The sequence below is a fragment of the Sorex araneus genome, chromosome 5, assembly GCF_027595985.1.
Source record: "Sorex araneus isolate mSorAra2 chromosome 5, mSorAra2.pri, whole genome shotgun sequence".
Taxonomy (NCBI): domain Eukaryota; kingdom Metazoa; phylum Chordata; class Mammalia; order Eulipotyphla; family Soricidae; genus Sorex; species Sorex araneus.
The window spans coordinates 98,307,469-98,328,666 of record NC_073306.1 but is presented as its reverse complement, the minus strand read 5'-3'; the positions used below and the strand labels follow the sequence as shown (position 1 = coordinate 98,328,666).

Genomic DNA, 21,198 nt, shown 5'->3' with positions numbered 1-21,198 from the left:
CTGGTTGATGGTGGCATCATCATCTCAAGAAGCTCTGCCATTTTCAAGATCTTCTGGTTATAGCATCTCAAGTGCTACAAAAAATATTTGATTAAATGCATAAACTGTGTTCAAATTTAAAGTCTTTGTCATAAAACACAAACACTCTATTTCCTTAATGAAGTAATTTCAAGTCAAAAAACAAACCTAACCTTACATTATTTGGGCTAAAAGAAGTCAAAACTAAATTTAAGATTTCTGAGGTACCTTCACTATCTTCTGGATTTTCTTCTTCGTTGGAGGCTTCAATGTCTTCATCTTCCTGAGCAGAAACAGTGGAAGCAACACTTTCACACTGAGATACATCTCGCTCCTCACGAGGCTTTCGTGAAGCCTAAAAAAGTAAGTACGTTAAACTGTTTGATATAAAGGGAAATAACTTTTTTATGTCATATTATACACACATACTAGGCAAAAAATTGTAGGTTTGACACTGCTCTGGCTGAAGGGTAGTTATGTCTAGGTGACCATAACTGGTCTTTGTGCAGTTCTCAATTAATCAAAATTTATACCTAAAACATTTTTTAGAACTACTTGTAACTATACAAATAAATAGTCAACAGACACAAAATTACTCATTTTTCAGCCCAACCCAGCAGCGGTCAGGCATAGCTCCTGTGGGTGCTTTAAAGACCATATGCATTTCTAGGGACAGAACCAAGATTGGCTGCATGCAAAGCAAGCACTTTAATGTCTGTACTATCTCTCTGACCCAATAAAGTTATTCTTAAAAGAAGAACAGCATGGTGATTCAAATTTTTTTTTAATGGGGAAGAAATGGGGGCTGGAGCGATGGCACAGCAAGTAAGGCATTTGTCTTGCACACGGCCGACCCAGCATCCCATATGGTCCCCCAAGCACCACCAGGAGTAATTCCTGAGTGCAGAGCCAGAAATAACCTCTGTGCATCTCTGGGTGTGACCCAAAAAGGAAAAAAAAAAAGGCGGGGAGAAAAGACGATTTCTTTTCTATTAAAAACTATATATAGTCAGGGAAACAGCTCCAGGGTAAGTATGCTGCTCTGCAAGCAGAGGCCCAGGGCTGAGCTCTTTACACTGCATGGTCCCCTAAACATCGCTAGGGAGCAACCCTGAACATCCAGGAACAACCCTTAAGCACAACCTGGTCTGAATCAAACACATTCCCACTCCACTCCCTCAAAATAACAGATGCACTGAAATATAGAAAACAGAAAACCCTGTTTAGAAAAAAAGTAAATGTTCATAATTATACCATTAAGAATACTGGAAAAGAACTTTATTTTCACCTAAGCACCATCTGGAAATTTATAAAATCATTTGTGGCAATAGAGACAGCCTCTGGGCAGATGAGGAGAAACAATTCTGTCTGTCCCTTCATAGACAGGCCAGATGTTACCCACTCTGACTTAGAGATTAAAAGTAGATCTGTATATTTCTTTTTGTCTTATTATAGAGTTATGCATGTAAACAAAATCAGAAAAGTCCTGTATAATCATATATAACATTTTAAAACCCAAGTTTTGAATGAAATATTAAAATTTTTCAAAATTATTTTTGTTAATAATAACTCTACAGGTTCTGACCCCTGCGCCACGCTGTCTTCAGACTAAGGAAACTCAGAGTCAGGCAGCTGAGTTTCCCTCCCAACCCCAACAGATCCCTGGTAACTAAAAACCTCCAGAACCCAATCGCCGCCATGCTCACGACTGCTCTTCACAGGCTTGGACAATCCTCATCCATGAGGGAATCTGCAGAAAAACCCAGCCCATGACTGAAGACTCCAGGCTTGCTCAGAGTGGGAATGGGCCTCCACCCCGCATCTCCCAAGTTCACCAGTAGCTTGGCAGTCACACCCACAAACTGCCCTGGTGCTGTATAATATCATCAATGACCAAGATCCAGAGACTCATAAAAACAGCTTCCAGAAGAGAGCAACTTAGGCCTGACCCATGAGTGATTCTATAGTTGTAATCTAAACTTTAGAATTCCTGGAAGGACATCCCATACTCTACACCACTGATGTACCAAGAGAAGCACACAACATTTGGTCGGCTTTAATAAACATGTTAGTAATCTTTTATACAAGGGTTTAATGGCTCCAGGATGAAATACAACAATCTCCACACACTTTCCTCTAAGGAAACTTTATTGGACATTTTTTACCAAATTATTTATAATAAACAATACAAAAATTAATGGTTTCAGTTCTAGTTTGGGGCACGTTTTGGGACCTGGGGTAGAAACATTTGAAATATGGTGGTGGGAAGGTGCAATGGTGGTGGGATTGGTGTTTGAATATTAAATGTAATGATTGTGAACTTTATAAAAATTAAATTAAAAAATAATTCTACAAAACTGTATACCAACATGTATTTTTAATCCTATTTTAAGGCATTTAGGTATTTCAACTTATGATAATGCTGTAACAAGCTTCTTTCACTAGCATTAAGAATTGAGCAGGAGAGATAGTCCAGGGGTTTTGGCAGTACAAAGGTTTAGGACCTTGTCTTACACATGTCTAACCTCAGTTCAAATTCCTGGCACTGTATATGGTCTTCCAAGTAACACCAGGAGTGATCCCTAAGCACAAAGCAAGGAATAAGCCCTGAGCACTGTGAGGTGTGGCCCCTCCAAAGAGTACCTAATTGGCACATGAGATAGAGCAAAGGGCCTAAATGTCTGCTGTATGTATGGGCCACTCAGGTATATTCCCACTAGCAGAATTGCTGGCTCAAATTTAAGTTCAATTCCTAGTTTTGTAATGACTGTCTATATTGTTTTCTAGAAAGACTGACCAATAGTGAATAAGAGTCCCTTTCTCTGCATCCACACCAATACTGTTTGTGATATGTGCAGTCTCTGTGGCATGAGATATCTCATTGCTGTTTTGATTTGCATCTTCCTACAGTCAGTGACATAGAGCACTTTTTCATGAACTTTTGGCAATTTGTATTTCTTCTTTGAAGAAGTTTCTTTTCATCTCTTCTCCCTATTGTTAGAAAAGGTTGTATGTTTTTTTCTTGTAAAGTTCTACCAGAGTCTTATATATCTTAGATATTAAGCCCCTATCAGATGAGTGTTGGGTAAATAATTTTTCCCATTATATGGGCAGTTTGGGCATAACAAATATGCCAAAAACAGTAACAATAACATGCTCTTCGTGTTACTGCAGTGAGCAGACACCACTGGGCTACAATAGCACTCGACAGGGACAAATGGAGACATTATTGGCGCCCACTCGAGCAATCAATGAGCAACAGGATGACAGTGATACAGTGATATGGGCAGTGTTTGTACTCTGGTCTTAATTTCCCTTTAAGTGCAGAAGCTTCTTAGTTTAAGCAGTACCATTTGTTTATCTTTGCTTCTATTTGCTTGGTTAGTGGTGTTTCATTCTTAAAGAAGCTTTTAGCTTCAATGTCATGGAGACTTCTGTCTTCATTTTCCTTTATGTGCCTTATGGATTCAGGTCTGGTATCAAGGTCTTTAATCCATTTCAACAGAATTTTTGTGCACTGTGTTAAAAAGAGGTCTGAATTGATATGCTTGCATGTAGCTGACCAGTTTTCCTAGCACCACTTTTTGAAGAAGCTTTCTTTGCTCCACTTCATATGTTTTGCTCCTTTATCAAAAATTGACTGATCATATACCTGAGGGTCTTCTCAGGATATCTAAGTCTATTCCACTGATCTGAGGTCTGTCCTGATGGTCTGTCTTTATTCCAATACCATGCTGTTTTAATTATTACCACTTTGTAGTACAGTTTGAAAATTGGTCAAGTGATGCCTCCTATCATCTTTTTCACAAGGACTGCTTTAACTATGGGGGGGGGTAGGGAGGTGGGTAACTGTTCCATATAAACTTCAGGAGTGTTTGGTCTACTTTTAAAAATCACATGGGTATCCTTATAGGGACTGCACTCAATCTGTATAATGCTCTGGGAAGTATTGCCATTTTGAAGTTATTAATCCTCCCAATCCATGAGCAGGGGATGTACTTCCATGTACGTACTTCCATTTCCTCGTGTCTTCTTATTTCTTGAAATAGTGTTTTGTAATTAACTCTGTAGAAGTCCTTCACCTCTTTAGTTAAGCTCATTCTGAGATATTTGATTTTCTAAGACACAATTATGAACATTTTTTTTAAATATCTATTTATTCTCTTTCATTATTTGCTTATAGGAAAGCCAAGGGCTTTTGCATATTAATTTGTAGCCTGACACTTTACTATACAAATCTATTGTTTCTAGAGCTTTTTTTGTAGAGTCTCTAGAATTTTCTAAGTATGTTGAACTGAAATGATAGCACAGCAGGTAAGGTGTTCGCCTTACAGGCGGCTGACCCGGGTTTGATTTCTCCGTCCCTCTCAGAGAGCCCGGCAAGCTACTCAGAGTATCCCGCCCACACTGCAAAGCCTCCCAAGCAACCTGTGGCATAATTGATATGCCAACAACTGTAACAAGTTTCACAATGGAGATGTTACTGGTACCCACTAGAGCAAATCGATGAACAACAGGATGACAGTGCTACAGTATCATGTCATCTGCAAATAGTGACAGCTTGACTTCTTCCTTTCCTATATAGATGCCCTTAATATCTTTTTCTTGCCTAATTGCTATGGCAAGTACTTTCAGTAATATACTAAATAGGGATGGCAAGAATAGGGAATCTTGTCTTGTCCCTGATCTTACATGAAAACCTTTTAGTTTTTCCTCATTGAATACAATGTTTGCTGTGGCCTTGTGGTAAATGGCTCTGACTATACTGAGGAAAGTTCCTTCAATTCTTGTTTAGTAGAGTTTCTATCATGAATGGATGCTAAATCTTGTCAAATGCTTTTTCTGCATCTATTTATATGATAATACGGTTTTTATCTCTTCTTTTGTTGACAAGGTGTATTACGTTGATTTACTTGTGAACGTTAAACCATTCTTACATTTCCAGGATGAATCCTACTTAGTCATGGTATATGATCTTTCTGGTGAATTGCTGGATTCTGTTCTCTATTTTCTTGAGGATATCTGCATCTATATTCACCAGGGGTATTGGCCTGTAATTCTCTTGTCTCATGACATCTCTGTCTGCTTTCATTATCAGGGTGATGTTTACCTCATAGAAACTGTTGGGGAGTGTTTATGTTTCTTCAATTTCCTGGAAGAGCCTGAAAAGGATTGGCAGTAGTAGGTCCTCTTTAAAGGTTTGAAAGATTTATCGATGAATCCATCTGGGCCTGGTCTTTGGTTTGGGGGAAGACTTTTGATTATCATTTCAATTTCCTTGACAGTGATAGGTCTGTTCAGGTATTAAATCAACTTGGTAGAGCAATTGCCTTGCATATGCAAGGCAAGTGACCTACCTGCTATACTATCTCTCTAGCCCCATAATCCTTTTTTTTTCTTTTGGCGGGGGGGGGGCACATCTAGCAGTTGCTCGTGGGTCACTCCTGATGGTGCTTAGGGGAACCATATGTAATGTCAAGATCCAACTCTGATCTCCTGCATGCACAGCATATCTTCCAGTCCTCTGAGCTCTCTTTCCAACCACTGACTCTTTAATGATTCACAATGAATTAAAGAGGGCCAGAGTAAAGAATTCAAAGGCCTTGACCTGCTCAAGCTCTGGTTTAACATCCAGTATTGCATGGGCCATAAACACTACTAAGTATGTGTCCTGGTAGTCCCCAAACAGCAATGCATTACTAATTAATTTACATTAATCAATGTAAATTAACATCAGGCCGTGCCAAGTATATTTGGGCATGATCCCTAGGCTCCCAAGCAAAGTTGGGGACCAAAAGATTAAAATCCTGGATATATTTTCATTTATGAATATAGATATGTGCTCTATTATAATCTAAAACTAAGAAACATTTAAAATATTTGAGTTAAAAATAATAGGTCATGATATGTAAAATAAGTAACATTCTATATTTAAAAAAGCTTTAAGAGGGGGCTGCAGTGATAGCACAGTGGGTAGGGTGTTTGCCTTGCACACGGCTGACCCAGGTTCAAATCCCAGCATCCGATATGGTCCCCTGAGCACCGCCAGGGGTGATTCCTGAATGCATGAGCCAGGAGTGACCCCTGTGCATTGCTGGGTGTGACCCAAAAAGGAAAAAAAAAAAAAGCTTTAAGAACTCAAGAGATTATAAGAGTGGGTAAGGCTTTTGCCATGGTCCCGTGAGCTCAGCCAGGAATGATCACCAAGTACAAAGCAGGAGTAAACCCTAGAAACTTCGAGGTTTTGCAGCCCCCACCCCCATCCCCACCCCTGCAAAAGAACCTTCCAAAACAAAATGCAGAGTGAAAAAGCACTTTTCAATTTTCTCAAAAGTATTTCTAAATATAAACTAATCTGAAAAATAATATAGTTTTGGTTGAAGCATATAAAAATAAAATGGCTTCAGAGAGAGGGAGTTAGAAAGGGAAACAATGTAACAGCCCCCTTTGCACCAAAATTAGCAATCAACCATTTTTTTGTGGGGGGGAACAGGTAGGGGATGTAAGGGGACCCAACTACTGGTGGTTATCAGGATCACTCCCGCCAAGTTCAGGGGACCATATGGAATGCCAGGGTCCGAAACCAGGTCAGCTGTGTGCAAGGCAAATGCTCTACCTACTATACTATCATTCTGGCCCCACAATCAGCCATTTCTTAAAGATTAGTTTAAATAAAAAAACTGAAACCATATCAATAAACTTTATATCCTATTTAAATTATCCATTTATCCTATACGTTGGCATTCTAAAATGCTTATGACTTAAAATACAAGACATCTATTAGATATCTAATACTGTTAATCTAGAAAACATTAAAACATGCAGATGTTTAAAACCTGGTTACAGTTAACTAAAAATAGCAAAATACCATATTATTATTATTATTGTCATTATATCAGAAAATTCTTGGAACACTGGGAAGATTTAAAATTCCTGGTAAAGGATACATATTTCCAAAATTCTGGCTGTTTGTTAAAATGCTTGAAATTTAGAAGTAGTAAGGGATATTCTTCATTATTTTCTTTAAATGATTCAACTTCAACAAAATGTTTATCAAACTTCCAGGTCTCAAAAACCAGTTTGTCATTATTTAAATTAAAAATTGTACTTTAGGGCTGGAGTGATAGTACAGTGGGTAGGCCATTTGCCTTGCATGCAGCTGACCCAGGTTCAGTCCCCGGCATCCCCTATGATTTCCTGAGCACCGCCAGGAGTAATTCAGGAGTACAGAGCCAGGAGTAACAGCTAGCAATGCTGGATGTGGCCCCCAAACAAAACAACAACAGAAAGATATTCCATGAAAAAAAAGATAGCCTTATTTCAGCATTCAAGAGTTGTAAAACTCCATTCTTTACTTTGAAAGAACCATTATACCTTTATTATATAAAGCAGGTCTCCATGCACAATTTGCATGTGATGAAATGTACACAAAGGTCAAGATTCAGTGAAGTTCATTTTTGAGGGTTGGCCAGCACACCCAGCAGTGCTCCTAATTCTACTGCTCAAAAGCTACTTCATTATTTTGTTTTGGGCCATACCCAACAATGCTCAGGGGTTACTCCGGATTCTGCACTTCAGAATCACTTCTGGCAGTGCTGGGGGGCCCTATCAGATATCCGGGAACAAACCCACATGCAAGGCAAGCACCGTACCAGTTGTGTTATCTGTCCAGCCTCATCAGAGTCACTTCTGGTACTGCTTGGGGGATCTCTGGTGGTGCTCATGGGACCATGCAATGCCTAGAGTCAAACCTTAGGCTTCTGCTTGCAAAGCATGCACTCCAGTCCATTGAGCTCTCTCCAAACCATATAAAGGGCATTCTTAAGTGAAACTGGCATTTGTCAAAAAATACCTGCAAGTGCTTGCAGATTAAACAAAAGTATTAAGCATACTGCACAGTGATTCATTCCTGGCAGGGATCAGGAGACCATATGTGGTGCCTGAGATTGAACCTGGGTGTGCAAGCAAGGCAAGAACCTACTGCTCCAGCCTTGAGAAAATATTTTTGCTGTTGCTGTTGTTATTTTAAATGTAGGAGTGCTGCATTTACTCAGCCACTGATTAAGCTGAGAAGTGGGCATGAATGCCAGGAAAATGTTTTTTAATATAAAAAAACATAGTCAACATGAACACAGGAAGTCCATCTAAAGTTTTATATGTAAACTCCAAAATGCTTATACTTTCCAAACCAGTATTTCACCACAACCAAATTACCATTACTACAATAGAAATTTTACTCTGGATTGTCAAAGAAAAATAGTCTACCTGTGCCAAGAAACTATCCTTTATAGGTAAATGCAACAAACAAAGCACAACACAAAATTATTTTTCTCAAAGAATCTTAAATTTTAAGCTACCAATCCCCAAAACCTGTTAGTAAAAATTAGTAAGTAAAAGATTTACTAACTATGAAATACTTACTTTCTGTTTATGCTGCTGTAAGAGATTGTCAAGATTGTGTCGCCTTTTATAGTTAAAATAGAAGTTTTTACACTGAGCTTCACTTTTGGTTCCCACCATTTTGGCAATTGCTGCCCAATTACGACCATGTTCTACCAGGCCTATATTTTAAAAATAGATCAAACATTATTTGGTCACTTGATAAAGCAAACAGAAAAATAATAAAAATCATTTTAATCACTATATTCAAAATCATTAAAATTAAGTGTACTTGAAATTAGTGACATACTAAAAAAATTATTAAAATACTGACAATTCACTGACAGCTCTATACCCACTAAAATATAAAACATGTTTATTAGGGCCAAAGCGATAGCACAGCGGGGAGGGCGTTTGCCTTGCACGCGGCCGACCCAGATTCGATCCCCGGCATCCCATATGGTCCCCCAAGCACCGCCAGGAGTAATTCCTGAGTGCAGAGCCAGGAGTAACTCCTGAGCATCGCTGGGTGTGACCCCAAAAAGCAAAAAAAAAAAAAGTTTATTAACTGAGGAGTTCAACCTCACCCATAATTATGGCTCCCAAAAAACAAATGGATTTCGATTCCTTAATCAAATAACACATATATACAAATACACATGTGTGCAGGGAATATAGGTATATAAATCATATGCAGAGGAAGTTATAATGACAAAATTAGGGGTACAAAGTGCCCAAGAAGGAATTTCTAACAAATTAAACAACTTAAATACCTCCACATCCCTTAGTTGGAGTGTCAGTACAGCAGAGGTTACCTGCCTGCATCAGGCCAACCAGGGTTCAATCCCTGGCAAACCACATTGTCCCCCAGCACTACCAGGAGTGATCCCTGAGCACAGTCAAAAGTTAACCCTGAGCAACACTGAGTGTGGCCCCAAAACAAACAAAAAAATAAAAAGAAATACATCCCTTTTTGAAGGTTTAAGTTTAATACTGATAATTAGAAAATCACTTCCAAATTCTGCCTGCCATATAAATAAGCAATGAAGGTCGTAAACAGTCATAGGCAGTCATACTGCCTGAAAAAAAACCTGTTCAATTAAGCAGCTACGAGCTACTTACTTTGCCATGACACTCTGATAATCAGATGAGTCTTTTACAAAGTTATGTAACTGTGGTACACTAGAAATTAACTACTTACAGTAAATACATCTTAAAACATTTTGAAAACAGAACTTTCCATTGTATTTGTGTTTGTTTGGTTGGTTTTGGTGCCACACCTGTTGGTGCTTTGGGGCTCTGTGTTCAGGATTATTTCAGCAGTGCTCAGTGTACCATATGGTACAGGAGCTTGAATCCAGGCCTCCTACTTTCAAAGCATGATCTCAGCCCATTGAACTATCTCTCCAAACGAGGTTAAGTAATTCTAAATGTATCTCTAATCTGAAATGTGTCTCTGAAGTTCAAGCTAGTTACACCGAGTTCTTTTAGAATTAAAAGGGAAAAAATACTTAGCACTCTGATCAAAGAGCTCGTTAATTAAAAAAAAAAAATCCTAAAGCAATTATTAATCCAATTAGAAATTTTAGCTCAATTTCAAATTACATAAAATTCATAATGTTCCAAACTAAGACTTAGGTCACTTAGGTATAAACTATAAAAGTGACCAAGACAGAATCACATCACAGATGTCTGGCTACAAAGTTTACACTCTATTCCCAAACGGCATAGCAATGTATAATAATGTATCTCATCAAATGCAAACTGAAATAGTATTTACCACTTTCAAGTAAAATTATATAGAATATAATTTTAAGCTCCTCAAAGATATCACATTTAAGAATAAAACCCTAAAAACAAACAAAAAAAAAAAAACAAAAGCCAATCACAAAAAAACAATTAAAACATCAAAGAATCTGAACTACTACTATTATCATTTACCTTTTTTAGCAACTTCCATTTCTTCTTCTGTCCATCGAGAAGTTTCTACAGGCTCCGTAGAAACTAAAAGAAAGAGAAAACAATAAAGCAGAGAAAAAAAATTGAGTTAAATCCTTCACTCAAAGAATATATGGCATCAGGGCAAGGAAGACAGTCAGTGAAGAGCTTGAGTGAGGGCCCAGGGTTCAACTGCTGGGAGCACAGGGCTGCCCTAGCACCACTGGGCATAGCAGCATAATGCCCCCACCCCCACACCACTGGGGAGGCCCCATGCAAAAAAAGATTATAGGCAACGAGCCATATAAACTTTAATCTATTTGATATAGAGCCTACGCAAAGCATTTGGTAAAGAAATTATAGAAATAGTGTATTAGCCTCTTCCCCACCAAAATGGGGAAAAATAGCAATATTTTTCAGTGTTATGACCTTCTCAATGTTCTTTAAAGTTACATATATATCTATATGTTTGAACACTTTTCACTTATTTTCCAAGTTCCTTTTTTCCCAGTGCCTTTCCACTGGTTTGAAAATTCATCCCTATCCTACACTGTCAAAAGAAAATCAAATTTCCTCCTATAGATATACAGCAGATTAATACTTTCTCTTATATACCAATAAGAAATTAGACATTATCAGGCTTGAAATGAGCTCCTGCTATAGTCCTCTTTAAGAGTTAATCTTATACACATCTACCAAGTCACTCAGATTACTAATAGGATATTCAGATATATTTTTGAATGAAATTACTTTTCACTAATTTTTTAATTGCTCTCCACCACTTATCACTCGCTTCCAATGAACGATGTGAATCAGTTCTAATCTGAATCCATTCTTTCCTTGCCTGTGTCAGTTTACTGCTACTGATTATCTTCAACTGGTCCCTCTGCTTCAGGCCCTTACTAATCTGACCTCCACAGTTTTCACTCAAGGTATCATTCTAAAGCACCAATCATAGCACTCCCCCTTCTAAAGCCCTCTCCAAATTCCCCAACTTTGGAAACAGAGAAAGAAGGATCTAGTTCAAACATGGCCCACCATGATCTGCTTAATCCTCTTGTCTATTTATTTCCTTTATGTCATTCTTGCCATTTCTAGAACTGATGTTTCTTTCTTTCTTTACACTTTCATAAAATTGGTATCATTGAACTACCACTGGTGGTATTCATTATTAACACAATCCTTTTCTAAATTAACATGAACAAAGAGAAACAAAAAAAAAAGCTTTGATCCTATATTCTCTATAAATGTGTGTATGTATGTATATATAAATATGTAAACAGAAATTGCTTTTATTGTAATGCTATCTATACTTGCTCAGTAAAAGGGGAAGGAAGAACCTAAATCATTCAGCAATAAAGAATGGTTTACGAAACTATTCTTTTGAATTCAATGCCAACATTACTGTCATCAGAAAATATAAATGAAAATTACTTAGAAACTAAGTTGACACATTAAAAAACTCACACATATGCCTGCTTGTGCCCACGTGGCTGAGCACATGTGGTGCCTGAGCACATGTGTCACCCGCATCTCCCCTCTTGAGATGTGTACTCTCATGCTTTCATGTATAATGCTAGGTTTTGTGTAGGGGCTCTCTTTCCTTCCTTCCTTCCTTCCTTCCTTCCTTCCTTCTTCCTTCCTTCCTTCCTTCCTTCCTTCCTTCCTTCCTTCCTTCCTTCCTTCCTTCCTTCCTTCCTTCCTACCTTCTTTTCTATCTTCCTTCCTTCCTTCCTTCCTTCCTTCCTTCCTTCCTTCCTTCCTTCCTTCCTTCCTTCCTTCCTTCCTTCCCTCCCTCCCTCCCTCTTTTCTTTTCTTTCTTCCTTCCTTTCTTCCTTCCTTCCTTCCTTCCTTCCTTCCTTCCTTCCTTCCTTCCTTCCTTCCTTCCTTCCTTCCTTCCTTCCTTCCTTTCTTTCTTTCCTTCCTTCCTTTCTTTCTTTCTCTCTTTCTCTCCTCTCTCTCTCCCCTCCCCCTCCACATCTTAAAAAAACCTCCAAATAAAATCTATTTACTTCAAAAAAACAAAAGACATTAAAAAACAAAATAGCATGCACAGTAGGTTATAACTAAGCACAAAAAGAAAAGTCACTATGAAAGCAAATTTAAGCTAATACTTTTTCAAAAAAGATTTTGGTATAGAAAGTGAATTGTTTTTCCTTTTTAGATCACACCTAGTAATGCTCAAGGAGGAGCTGCCTGGGCAGTGAACACCGGGCTCCTGCATGCAAAGCTCCTGCTCCAGCACACTAAGCCTTTCGGGTCACAAGGTGTAAAATTTTAAGATGATGGCTGAGTATTTGGCTCAGTGATGGAACACAGCATTGAGCATATAAAGTCCTAAAGTTAATCCCTCGCATCAAAGACAAAAAAAATTAAAACAGAACAAAAAGAGTAATACTGTGACCAAAGTGATATACAGATGTACTGGCACCAGATGGTTCCCCAAACTCACCATAAATGATTCCCAACCCCAGAGCCAGGAGTAAGCCCTGAGTACAGCCAGGTTTGGACCCAAAACAAAATAAACAAAACATTTAAAAAAAAAAAAAGTAACACAATTTAAGGTCAGACTTTCAGATCATGTCTGGGTCTGCTGATATTAGAATTTTCTCCTGCACTACCTTTGAAACTAAATCCTCAACAACAAAAAAAACATAGCCATTCCCTTCAATGTCACCCACTCACTGGGCTCTGGTGGTGGTGGCAGAGGAGGTGGGGGCTCCTCAGTGGCTGCTGCAGCTGCAGCACTGGCAGCGGCAGCTTCGTTCGTCATGGATCTAGTGATCCGGCCCTTCCGGCGGCCCTGACTATTTGCAGTCTTTCGGCCCCGAGGTGTTGCCTGCTCTCTCTCCTCAGTTTCTTCTGTGGTACCTTCTGTTTTGTCCTTTTCCTTGGTATTTTCTCTGAAAACAAAAGCAAAGGAAAATTGGGGTAGATTTAAAAAAATATATTCATATAAGTTACAGCTTTTTAAACAGATTAAAGACAAGCTTCTTAGCATTTGGCACTGAGGATAACATTTACTCCTGGAGCTTACAGCTACCCTCCATCAGGTTAAGAAAGATTTGTCTTTTGTTGTGTTTGTTTTGGTTTTTGGGTGACATTCAGCATTGTAAGGACTTACTTCTGCTCTGCACACAGGGATCACTCCTAGTGGGGCTTTGAGAACCATTCGGGACACCAGGGATGCAAAAAAGGTCAGCAATATAGAGCAAGCAACCTAATCGTTGTACTCTGCTCAGGCCACAATAACATTTTGTTTACCCCTATCCTGCTAAGGAATTTTATACATTTTCAAAAGAAATTAACATTTCATTTATATTGATATATATCGAATCAGATTACTTTTAAAATTAGTAACTTTTTATTATAATCCTTAACTATTAATGCAGACACTTGAAATATATTTATGCATACTATATCTGAAATATAATATGTCCTAACAAAGTCAATATTCCCTTTCTGATAAAGAACACTATTTACATTGATAGGTCCAATCAGACTCTCCTCTTAAGTTTTTCTTAACTCTCTTCACTCATTCAATTTTACATTTTTAGGATTTATCTATTTCATGTAAATCTTAAAATGACTTAGGATAGAATCATTCATTCTATTATAAAGCATTTCATTACAATCATTAATTTTCTACCTATATACTTGTTTAAAAAAAGGGGGGGTTGAAAAATATTTTACTTTACCAATTATTCACTGATTTACAATTCTGTGGAATTCCAGAGTTAGTGCTATTCATCTACATGTTTGTCACCACCTCCAGATTTAAAAAAGATGGGTCAGAGAGGTAGGACATTGGATAAGGCACTTGCCTTGCAGGCAGCCAGTTAGATTCCCACTACTGCTTATAAGCTCCCAATCCCTGCCAGGAGTAATCCCTGAACAGAAAGTAAGGATCACTGCAAGATGTAGCCCAAAACCCAGAAACAAAAAATCTGCATCAATGTATACTCTTAAAATCAGTTAACTTTATCTAGGTCTCAATAAAGTTGATTCTTAAGGGGTAAAAATACACACCTGCTAAGCCCCATCCAATTTTGCCCCAACTACACACAAAGGTAGTGTTCTCATTCTCTGAGTGGGTGAATCACCCATTAATTTTCTGTATACATTTTTTCTTTTCCTGTTTTTTTTTTGTTTATAATGAACATGAGTGATTTTATAACTTGGGAAACAGCAGCCACAAATAAAGTAGAAACTCTATTTCTTGTGCACCCAGGCCCTCATACATGCAAATCATGTTCTCTAACACTACGCTACATCCTGGGAAGAGTATTATATGATAAATATGATCAATAAAACTAAAATATAAAGGCACAATATATAACTAAAAACTATTAACATCTTTACACTAATATACACTATCAAGTCAAAAACACATCCAGAGGTCTCTTTCAAGTAGAACTTAAACTAATTTATCTTAGGAATTAGACACTGCATTATTATAGTTACCTACTTCTTTCAAAGGGTAGTATTTTTAAATATAACAAATAAGTTCACTTTCTAACAAAAGTGTATTTACTCTATTAGTCAATTTCCTAATTATATTAAGTAAATATGAGGTAGTCAAAGCAGAATTCAATAGCGCAATTCTTATTATGATTATAACTTTATACCTTAAATAGATTCACTTTATTTATTTAACAAAATCAATTACAGGGCTAGAGATAGTCTCAATGAGATAAACATGTGTTTTGCATGTGATTCCACATGGTTCCCCAAGCACCAACAGGAGTGACACATAAAGCACCAAATTGAGTAGTCCCTGAACACTGTCAAGTATAGCCTCAAAAAGCAAATAATAACAGTAAAATTAAGAATAAAAAATTTTTAAAACCTATTACTTTATGCTAATTGTTTGATTCTAATCATTTAACTCACTTAGAATCTTCCTTCTCATCTTTTTCTTCTTCATCTTTCTTTTCTTCCTCCTTTTTCTCTGCTTTTTCCACTTTATCTTCTTCTTTTTCTTCTACTTTTTCTTCTTGGGAGGGTCGAGCAATTTGCTGCTGTAGTAAATAATCATTCGTAAATTTCAAAGGAGCAATAGCTCCTGAAATTGTGATAAATTATATATGTAAAATTTTAATAAATATTTCCATGTAACTAGGAATAATTAAAATTTAGGCTATAATCCCTTATACTGCAAAAAAGGACAAAAATTACTCCAGTGCATTTAATATATTCTTTATGCTTTACAAAAAAGTACACACACATATTATTATAGCGCTTAAACTCACCAGAGAGGGATTTTTCACTTAGAAATATAAAAATCTGAGAATGTTCTTCATTTTAAATATTTATTTGTTTGTTTGTTTTTCTTTTTGGGTCACACCCAGCGATGCACAGGGGTAATTCCTGGCTCTGCACTGGGAATTACCCCTATGGGATGCTGGGAATCGAATCCGGGTCGGCCATGTGCAAGGCAAACGCCCTACCCACTGTGCTATCGCTCCAGCCCGTTCTTCATTTTAAAATTTCCTACATCTAATCCTTTACTAAAGCATTTCAAGACTACCTTAATATTTCAAACCTAAAATTTATCAAACCATTAAAATGCTCTCAATAATATCACTCCAGTTTAACATGTTGACAACAGTATTGATAGTTATAGTTCTTTTACCTCACCACTCCCAAAGTGCTCAATCACTCTACCAATGTTCTATGTTATTTCTACTCTGTCTCTTCACTTCCTCCTCTCACCACTTGGAAATCTCAGTTTTGTAATACAATGCCCAGAGATTGTCATCATTTGATACCATCTATTCCTTCCCTCTGTTTCTTGATAGAGCTCAGATAAGTTAGATTATCCAGTAGCTGTCCTCTCTCTTGTTTCTCTTGTCCTCTCTCTTATTTCTTCACTGTCATGGTTACCAAACTTTTTGTGTCTCTTTAAACTTTTCTCTGAGGGGGCCACATACCCGGGGATGTTCACAGCCCATATCTGCTTCTGTGCTCAGGTGCTGTGGTGTCAGGGTTCAAATCAGGGACACAGCAACAGCAACATGCTGGACAAGAATCTTAACCTTCTTACTATCTCTCCAGCCCATATCATACACAGAAGCAGAAGAAATGTCTTTATGAGTTTCACAGGGTTATAGCTCAGTGATAAAGTATATGCCTTGCATATACTTTATATGAGTATATGAGACTTGGGTTTGAGTCCTAGCACCACACAGACACACACACACACACACACACACACACACACACACACACATACATACACATAAGAAAGGAACATTTGTTTGAATGTAATAGTACTGATAAGGTGATTAGCAAGACTAAAGCAATTTGAAAAAATATTAAAGATATAAAGATATAATAAAGTGAAAGTAAAAACACTCCAATATTTCTAAACAATAATACAACTATATAAATAGAATATGAACGAAGTCTAGAAAGGAGCAATGAAGAAAGAGCTGAGCAACAAGACTAAGGACCCTTTTAACTTTAATGTCTCATTAGATAACACTGTGACTCTACAAGAAAAGTGAAATTAAGTTTGACTCTTATGCACAAGGGCCAGGAATACTGCTCCATAGTTGGAGGCCTGCCTCATGAGCTGGGGGAGAAGGCAGCTGGAACAGAGAAGAGTGACTAAGTCAATGATGGTTGGAGGGATCGTTCAGGATGGGAGATGCGTGCTGAAAATAGATAAAGGACAAAATGTGACAGCCTCTCACTATCTATATTGCAAACTATAAGGCCCCCAAACAGAGAGAAAGTATGGGGAAATTGTCTTCCACAGAGGCAGGGGAAGAGTTCAGATGGGGGGGGTATACTGGGGTATTGGTGGTGGAAAATGCATTGGTGGAGGGATGGGTGTTTGATCATATGACTGAAACTCAAACATGAAAGTTTTGTAACTGTATCTCACAGTGACTCAATTAAAAAAAAAGTCTGAGTCTCATTTATTTTTATTTAATTCAGGAATTTAGAGTAATTTGCATTGAACTCTAACTCATCTTTAGAGCACAGTGCCTCTTATCCCAGCCCTCTTCCTTTACTTCTACCTTTTCTACGTTTTCATTTGATGCTCCAGATTCATCTAAAAACGCCCCACATTTTCATGTCATTGCCTGGTATATGCCTGGTACAATCCTTTCTTCCCTTCCTGGTTTAGTAAGCTCCTGTATAATCTTCTAAGATATATCACAAAATGTCACATCTCCTGTGGAACGTTGCTTGACTTAAAGAGAAGATTAAGATACAACACACAAGGAACTTGCCTTGCACCCAACAGACACAGTTTGATCCCCAGCATCCCATATGGTTCCCAAGCCCTCCAGGAGTGATTCCTGAGTGCAGAGCCAGGAGAAGCTCCTGAACACAGTTGGGTGCGCTCCCCCTCCCGGAAAAAAAGAGGGGGGAAGAGAAAGGGGGGGAAGAGGGAGAGGGGGAGAGAGAGGGAGGGAGGGAGAGAGAGAGAGAGGGAGGGAGAGAGAGAGAGAGGGAGGGAGAGAGAGAGAGAGAGAGAGAGAGAGAGAGGGAGAGAGAGAGAGAGAGAGTGTCAAGGTCTTGTCTCCTTACCCTGCCCCTTGCTTACCCACATATGCTTGTAGTGCACATCAGTCTGATTATCAGAATCTGCTGGCTCACTGTGTTATCAGATCTCATCAACAATAATACCCAATCTTAATCAGCAAAGTGTCCCCAACTTCTGTGAGAGTGACTGGATCATTAATGTGTCTACAAATAATTGATAGTAAAAAAAACCCCAAATTCCTTTGGGGGTGGGCCAAGCTCCTGCTCTCTCAAAGCCCTAGAAGCTGCATTCACACCCCAACAGCTGCAGCTGTAGCACCACCTCATGTCTGAGTCCCACAGACATGCTAAACTGCTGAAATTTTCAGGTATACCGGTGTTTTTTGGCTGAAAACTCTGGGCCTTCGGGCCTTCTTGAAGTAAGGGTAGGCAAACGCCCCTCCACCCACCTCCCATGCTTCCAGAAGCCACCCCTCTCTCCACCATGCTGCCATGTAAGCTCATCTACTGGTGCTCATCCAGAGACTCATAATTAAATATCAAAAGAGATCGACTACCTACAGAAATTTCTCACATATACGAGTCCCCAGCTGAGACCGCCAGGGTGATCTTGCGATAGGGATGGGCCAAGTTCCTGCCCTGCCCAAACCCTGGCAATCACGCTCACACCCCAACAGCTACCACATGCCTATGTCTGACTAAACTGCCTCATGACTGAGCTCCACAGAAATGCCAAACTGCCCAAAATTTCAGGACCCCAGGGGTGGTTTTTATTGACTGAGTACTCTGAGCCTTCTTAGAGTCAGGGTGGGCAACCTCCCCTGCCCCAACCCCCATACTTCTGGGAGTTCTGGCAACCACATCCACGTTCCACCACTGCCACCATGTAAGCTCACAGCCCAGTTAAATATTCTGGATTTTCTGGAGCTTGCAACATCTCCAAATTCTACAATACTAAATCCCAGTAGGAGCACACCAGTTTGGATGGGAATATGACACAGAAGCAGATAAGCTCAATTAGCAAAAAATTAACACAGAAGGCTGAACTATCAACAACAGCATAGTAAATCCTCAGACAAGGACTTAATTTCCCGAACATTGTGAAATACAATAATTTTCACAAATTTTCTTTTACTGTAGTATATTTTTAAATCATATTTAGCCATTTAGTGATAACAATCAATATAAAATGAATTATTTGGGGCCTGATATGAGGCAGTCTTGAAGAGTGGTTGGGAAAATGGGGACAATGGTGGAGGGAAGTCCACAGTGGTGGACTTGGGATTGGGGCTGGAATCAAATGCCTGTAACAAACGCAACACGGACAACATTGTAAACCATGGTATTTAAATAAGGTGGGGAAAAACATTTTTAAAACCTTACAAACATGACATTAGTTGAATCAAGTCAATTGATAATATTTAGCTTAATATTTTGAGCTATAAAAGTATTGGCTTTATGAGTCAGAAGGAAAGGGACAGATAGATATAGAATGACTGCATTTATTGGTGGCATACAAGAGTAACATCCATGGCCAGGGAAAACAGGGGTTAGGAGGACTGGCCAATGGCTGGAACTAACCACAAGTGTGTGGGGGGCTGAGAAGAGACCGCTATGACAATAAATAACAGCCAGGAATGATCATGCTGGACAAGATCTGGGGGTTAAAAGTAGGTAAGAGATATTCTTAGTAACCTTTCAGTATCAATATTGCAAACCACAAGGTGAGGGATGGAGAGAGGGAGAGAGGAAAAGAGAGAGACAGAGGCAGAGAAGAGAGAGAGAGAGAGAGAGAGAGAGAGAGAGAGAGAGAGAGAGAGAGAGAGAGAGAGAGAGAGAGAGAGAGAGGCAGAAAGAGAGAAAGAAGAAAAGCACCCTCTATAGAGGCAGACAGCGGGTAGGGGGTGATAAGAGGGAACCTGGGGACACTGGTGGAGGGATGGGTGTTGAAACACTGTATGACTAAAATCTAATCATGAACAGCTTTGTAATGGTCTGTCTCACCTGATTCAATAAAGAAGAAAAAATATACTTATTTTATATAACTCAACTTAATATATCATAAGCCCAGGAATAACACAAAGAAAGAAAGAAAGCCTACCATAATAATCAAGTCACAAAGTAAACGGTTGACAAAAACCAAGCTTACTATGGCAGGAAGATGGCAGTGAGAAAATGGGAGCTTCAGAAAAGAACTTCGAGACAGTGGCGAAGGAAAAAGATCACTCTGATGGAGGGTATGAGGTTGAAATGTTGTATACCAGGAACACTTTTATTAATAGTATTATGAATCAAGGTGACTTAAAAAAATTTAATACATAGGGTTGGAACAATAGCACAGCGGGTAGGGCATTTGCCTTGCACAAGGTCGACCCAAGTTCCGACCCAGGTTCAATTCCCAGCATCCCATAGCCCTGAGCACTGCCAGGGGTAATTCCTGAGTGCTGAGCCGGGTGTGGCCCAAAAAAGCAAAAATAATAATAATAGAAAATATTTCTTTATTCTGGTTATTTGAAATGTTTTCCCTGATCCAATTTTTATTACCCAACCTTAAACATTTCCATTATACAATAAGCTATTTGCTATGAATACAAGAACAAATTTTTAAACCAAAATATTCACATAAAAATAGAAGTTATATGCAAGGAATGATGAAATCAAGTCATTTTTTGAAATATTCTTAGAACTGGAAGATATGTTGAGTGAAGTAAGCCAGAAGGAGAAAGATGATCTCACTTTTCTGTGGTATATAGAATAATGCATAAAGAAATGTACTGTAGTAAAAGGGGAGTACCTAGATCACCATTGACCCCTGTGTTTAGAAAGGAGAAGGATGAGAAGAAATTAAGGAAGGAAGAAGAAAATGGGAATTAATGAGTGAATAGTCATCAGGATTTAATTATACTGGTGGTATGGGTGAGTGGTACAGCTCTGTATCACAAACACTGACTCAACAAAACTGAAAACACGAGATCTAAGCTGTAAGCACTGCAACTTTGGAATGTGCCTGCTAAGTTATAGGACAGTGATGGAGTAGGAAGAGAATATGGTAGAGGGAAGTTGACACTGGTGGTGGGATTGGTGTTGAAATATTATATACCTAAAACTATCAGTAAGTTTGTAAATCACAATTCCTTAATAGGAAAAATTCAAAAATAAAGATAAATAATTTTTAAACAGAAATTATTTGTATTTCATAGTGATAAGTGAAAAGCAGGGTCAATTTCAGCAGGATCCTCTATAATAGCAAACTCAAGTAAAAGTGTTAGGCTGACAGAATCTGGAAAAAACCTGAATGCCCTAGAACGGATGACTGGTTGAGGAAACTTTGGTACATCTATACAATGGAATACTATGCAGCTG

The 21,198-nt window shown here is 38.5% G+C and overlaps 1 protein-coding gene across 16 annotated transcripts in view; it reads right to left on the bottom strand.

Annotated features, from left to right (window-relative positions):
- Positions 1-21,198, bottom strand: part of NCOR1 (nuclear receptor corepressor 1) — a 208,997-nt gene that overhangs the window by 76,558 nt on the left and 111,241 nt on the right. For 10 of the 16 annotated variants that reach the window (XM_055137996.1, XM_055137997.1, XM_055137986.1 and 7 more), the window contains 5 exons: positions 15,229-15,356; positions 13,021-13,238; positions 10,339-10,401; positions 8,440-8,579; positions 247-373 (listed from right to left, as the gene is read on the bottom strand). In XM_055137996.1, coding sequence (XP_054993971.1) covers positions 247-373; positions 8,440-8,579; positions 10,339-10,401; positions 13,021-13,238; positions 15,229-15,356 — 676 coding nt within the window. The remainder of the gene's footprint in view (positions 1-246; positions 374-8,439; positions 8,580-10,338; positions 10,402-13,020; positions 13,239-15,228; positions 15,357-21,198) is intronic. The other 6 variants (XM_055137990.1, XM_055137992.1, XM_055138001.1 and 3 more) reach the window with 1 other exon arrangement.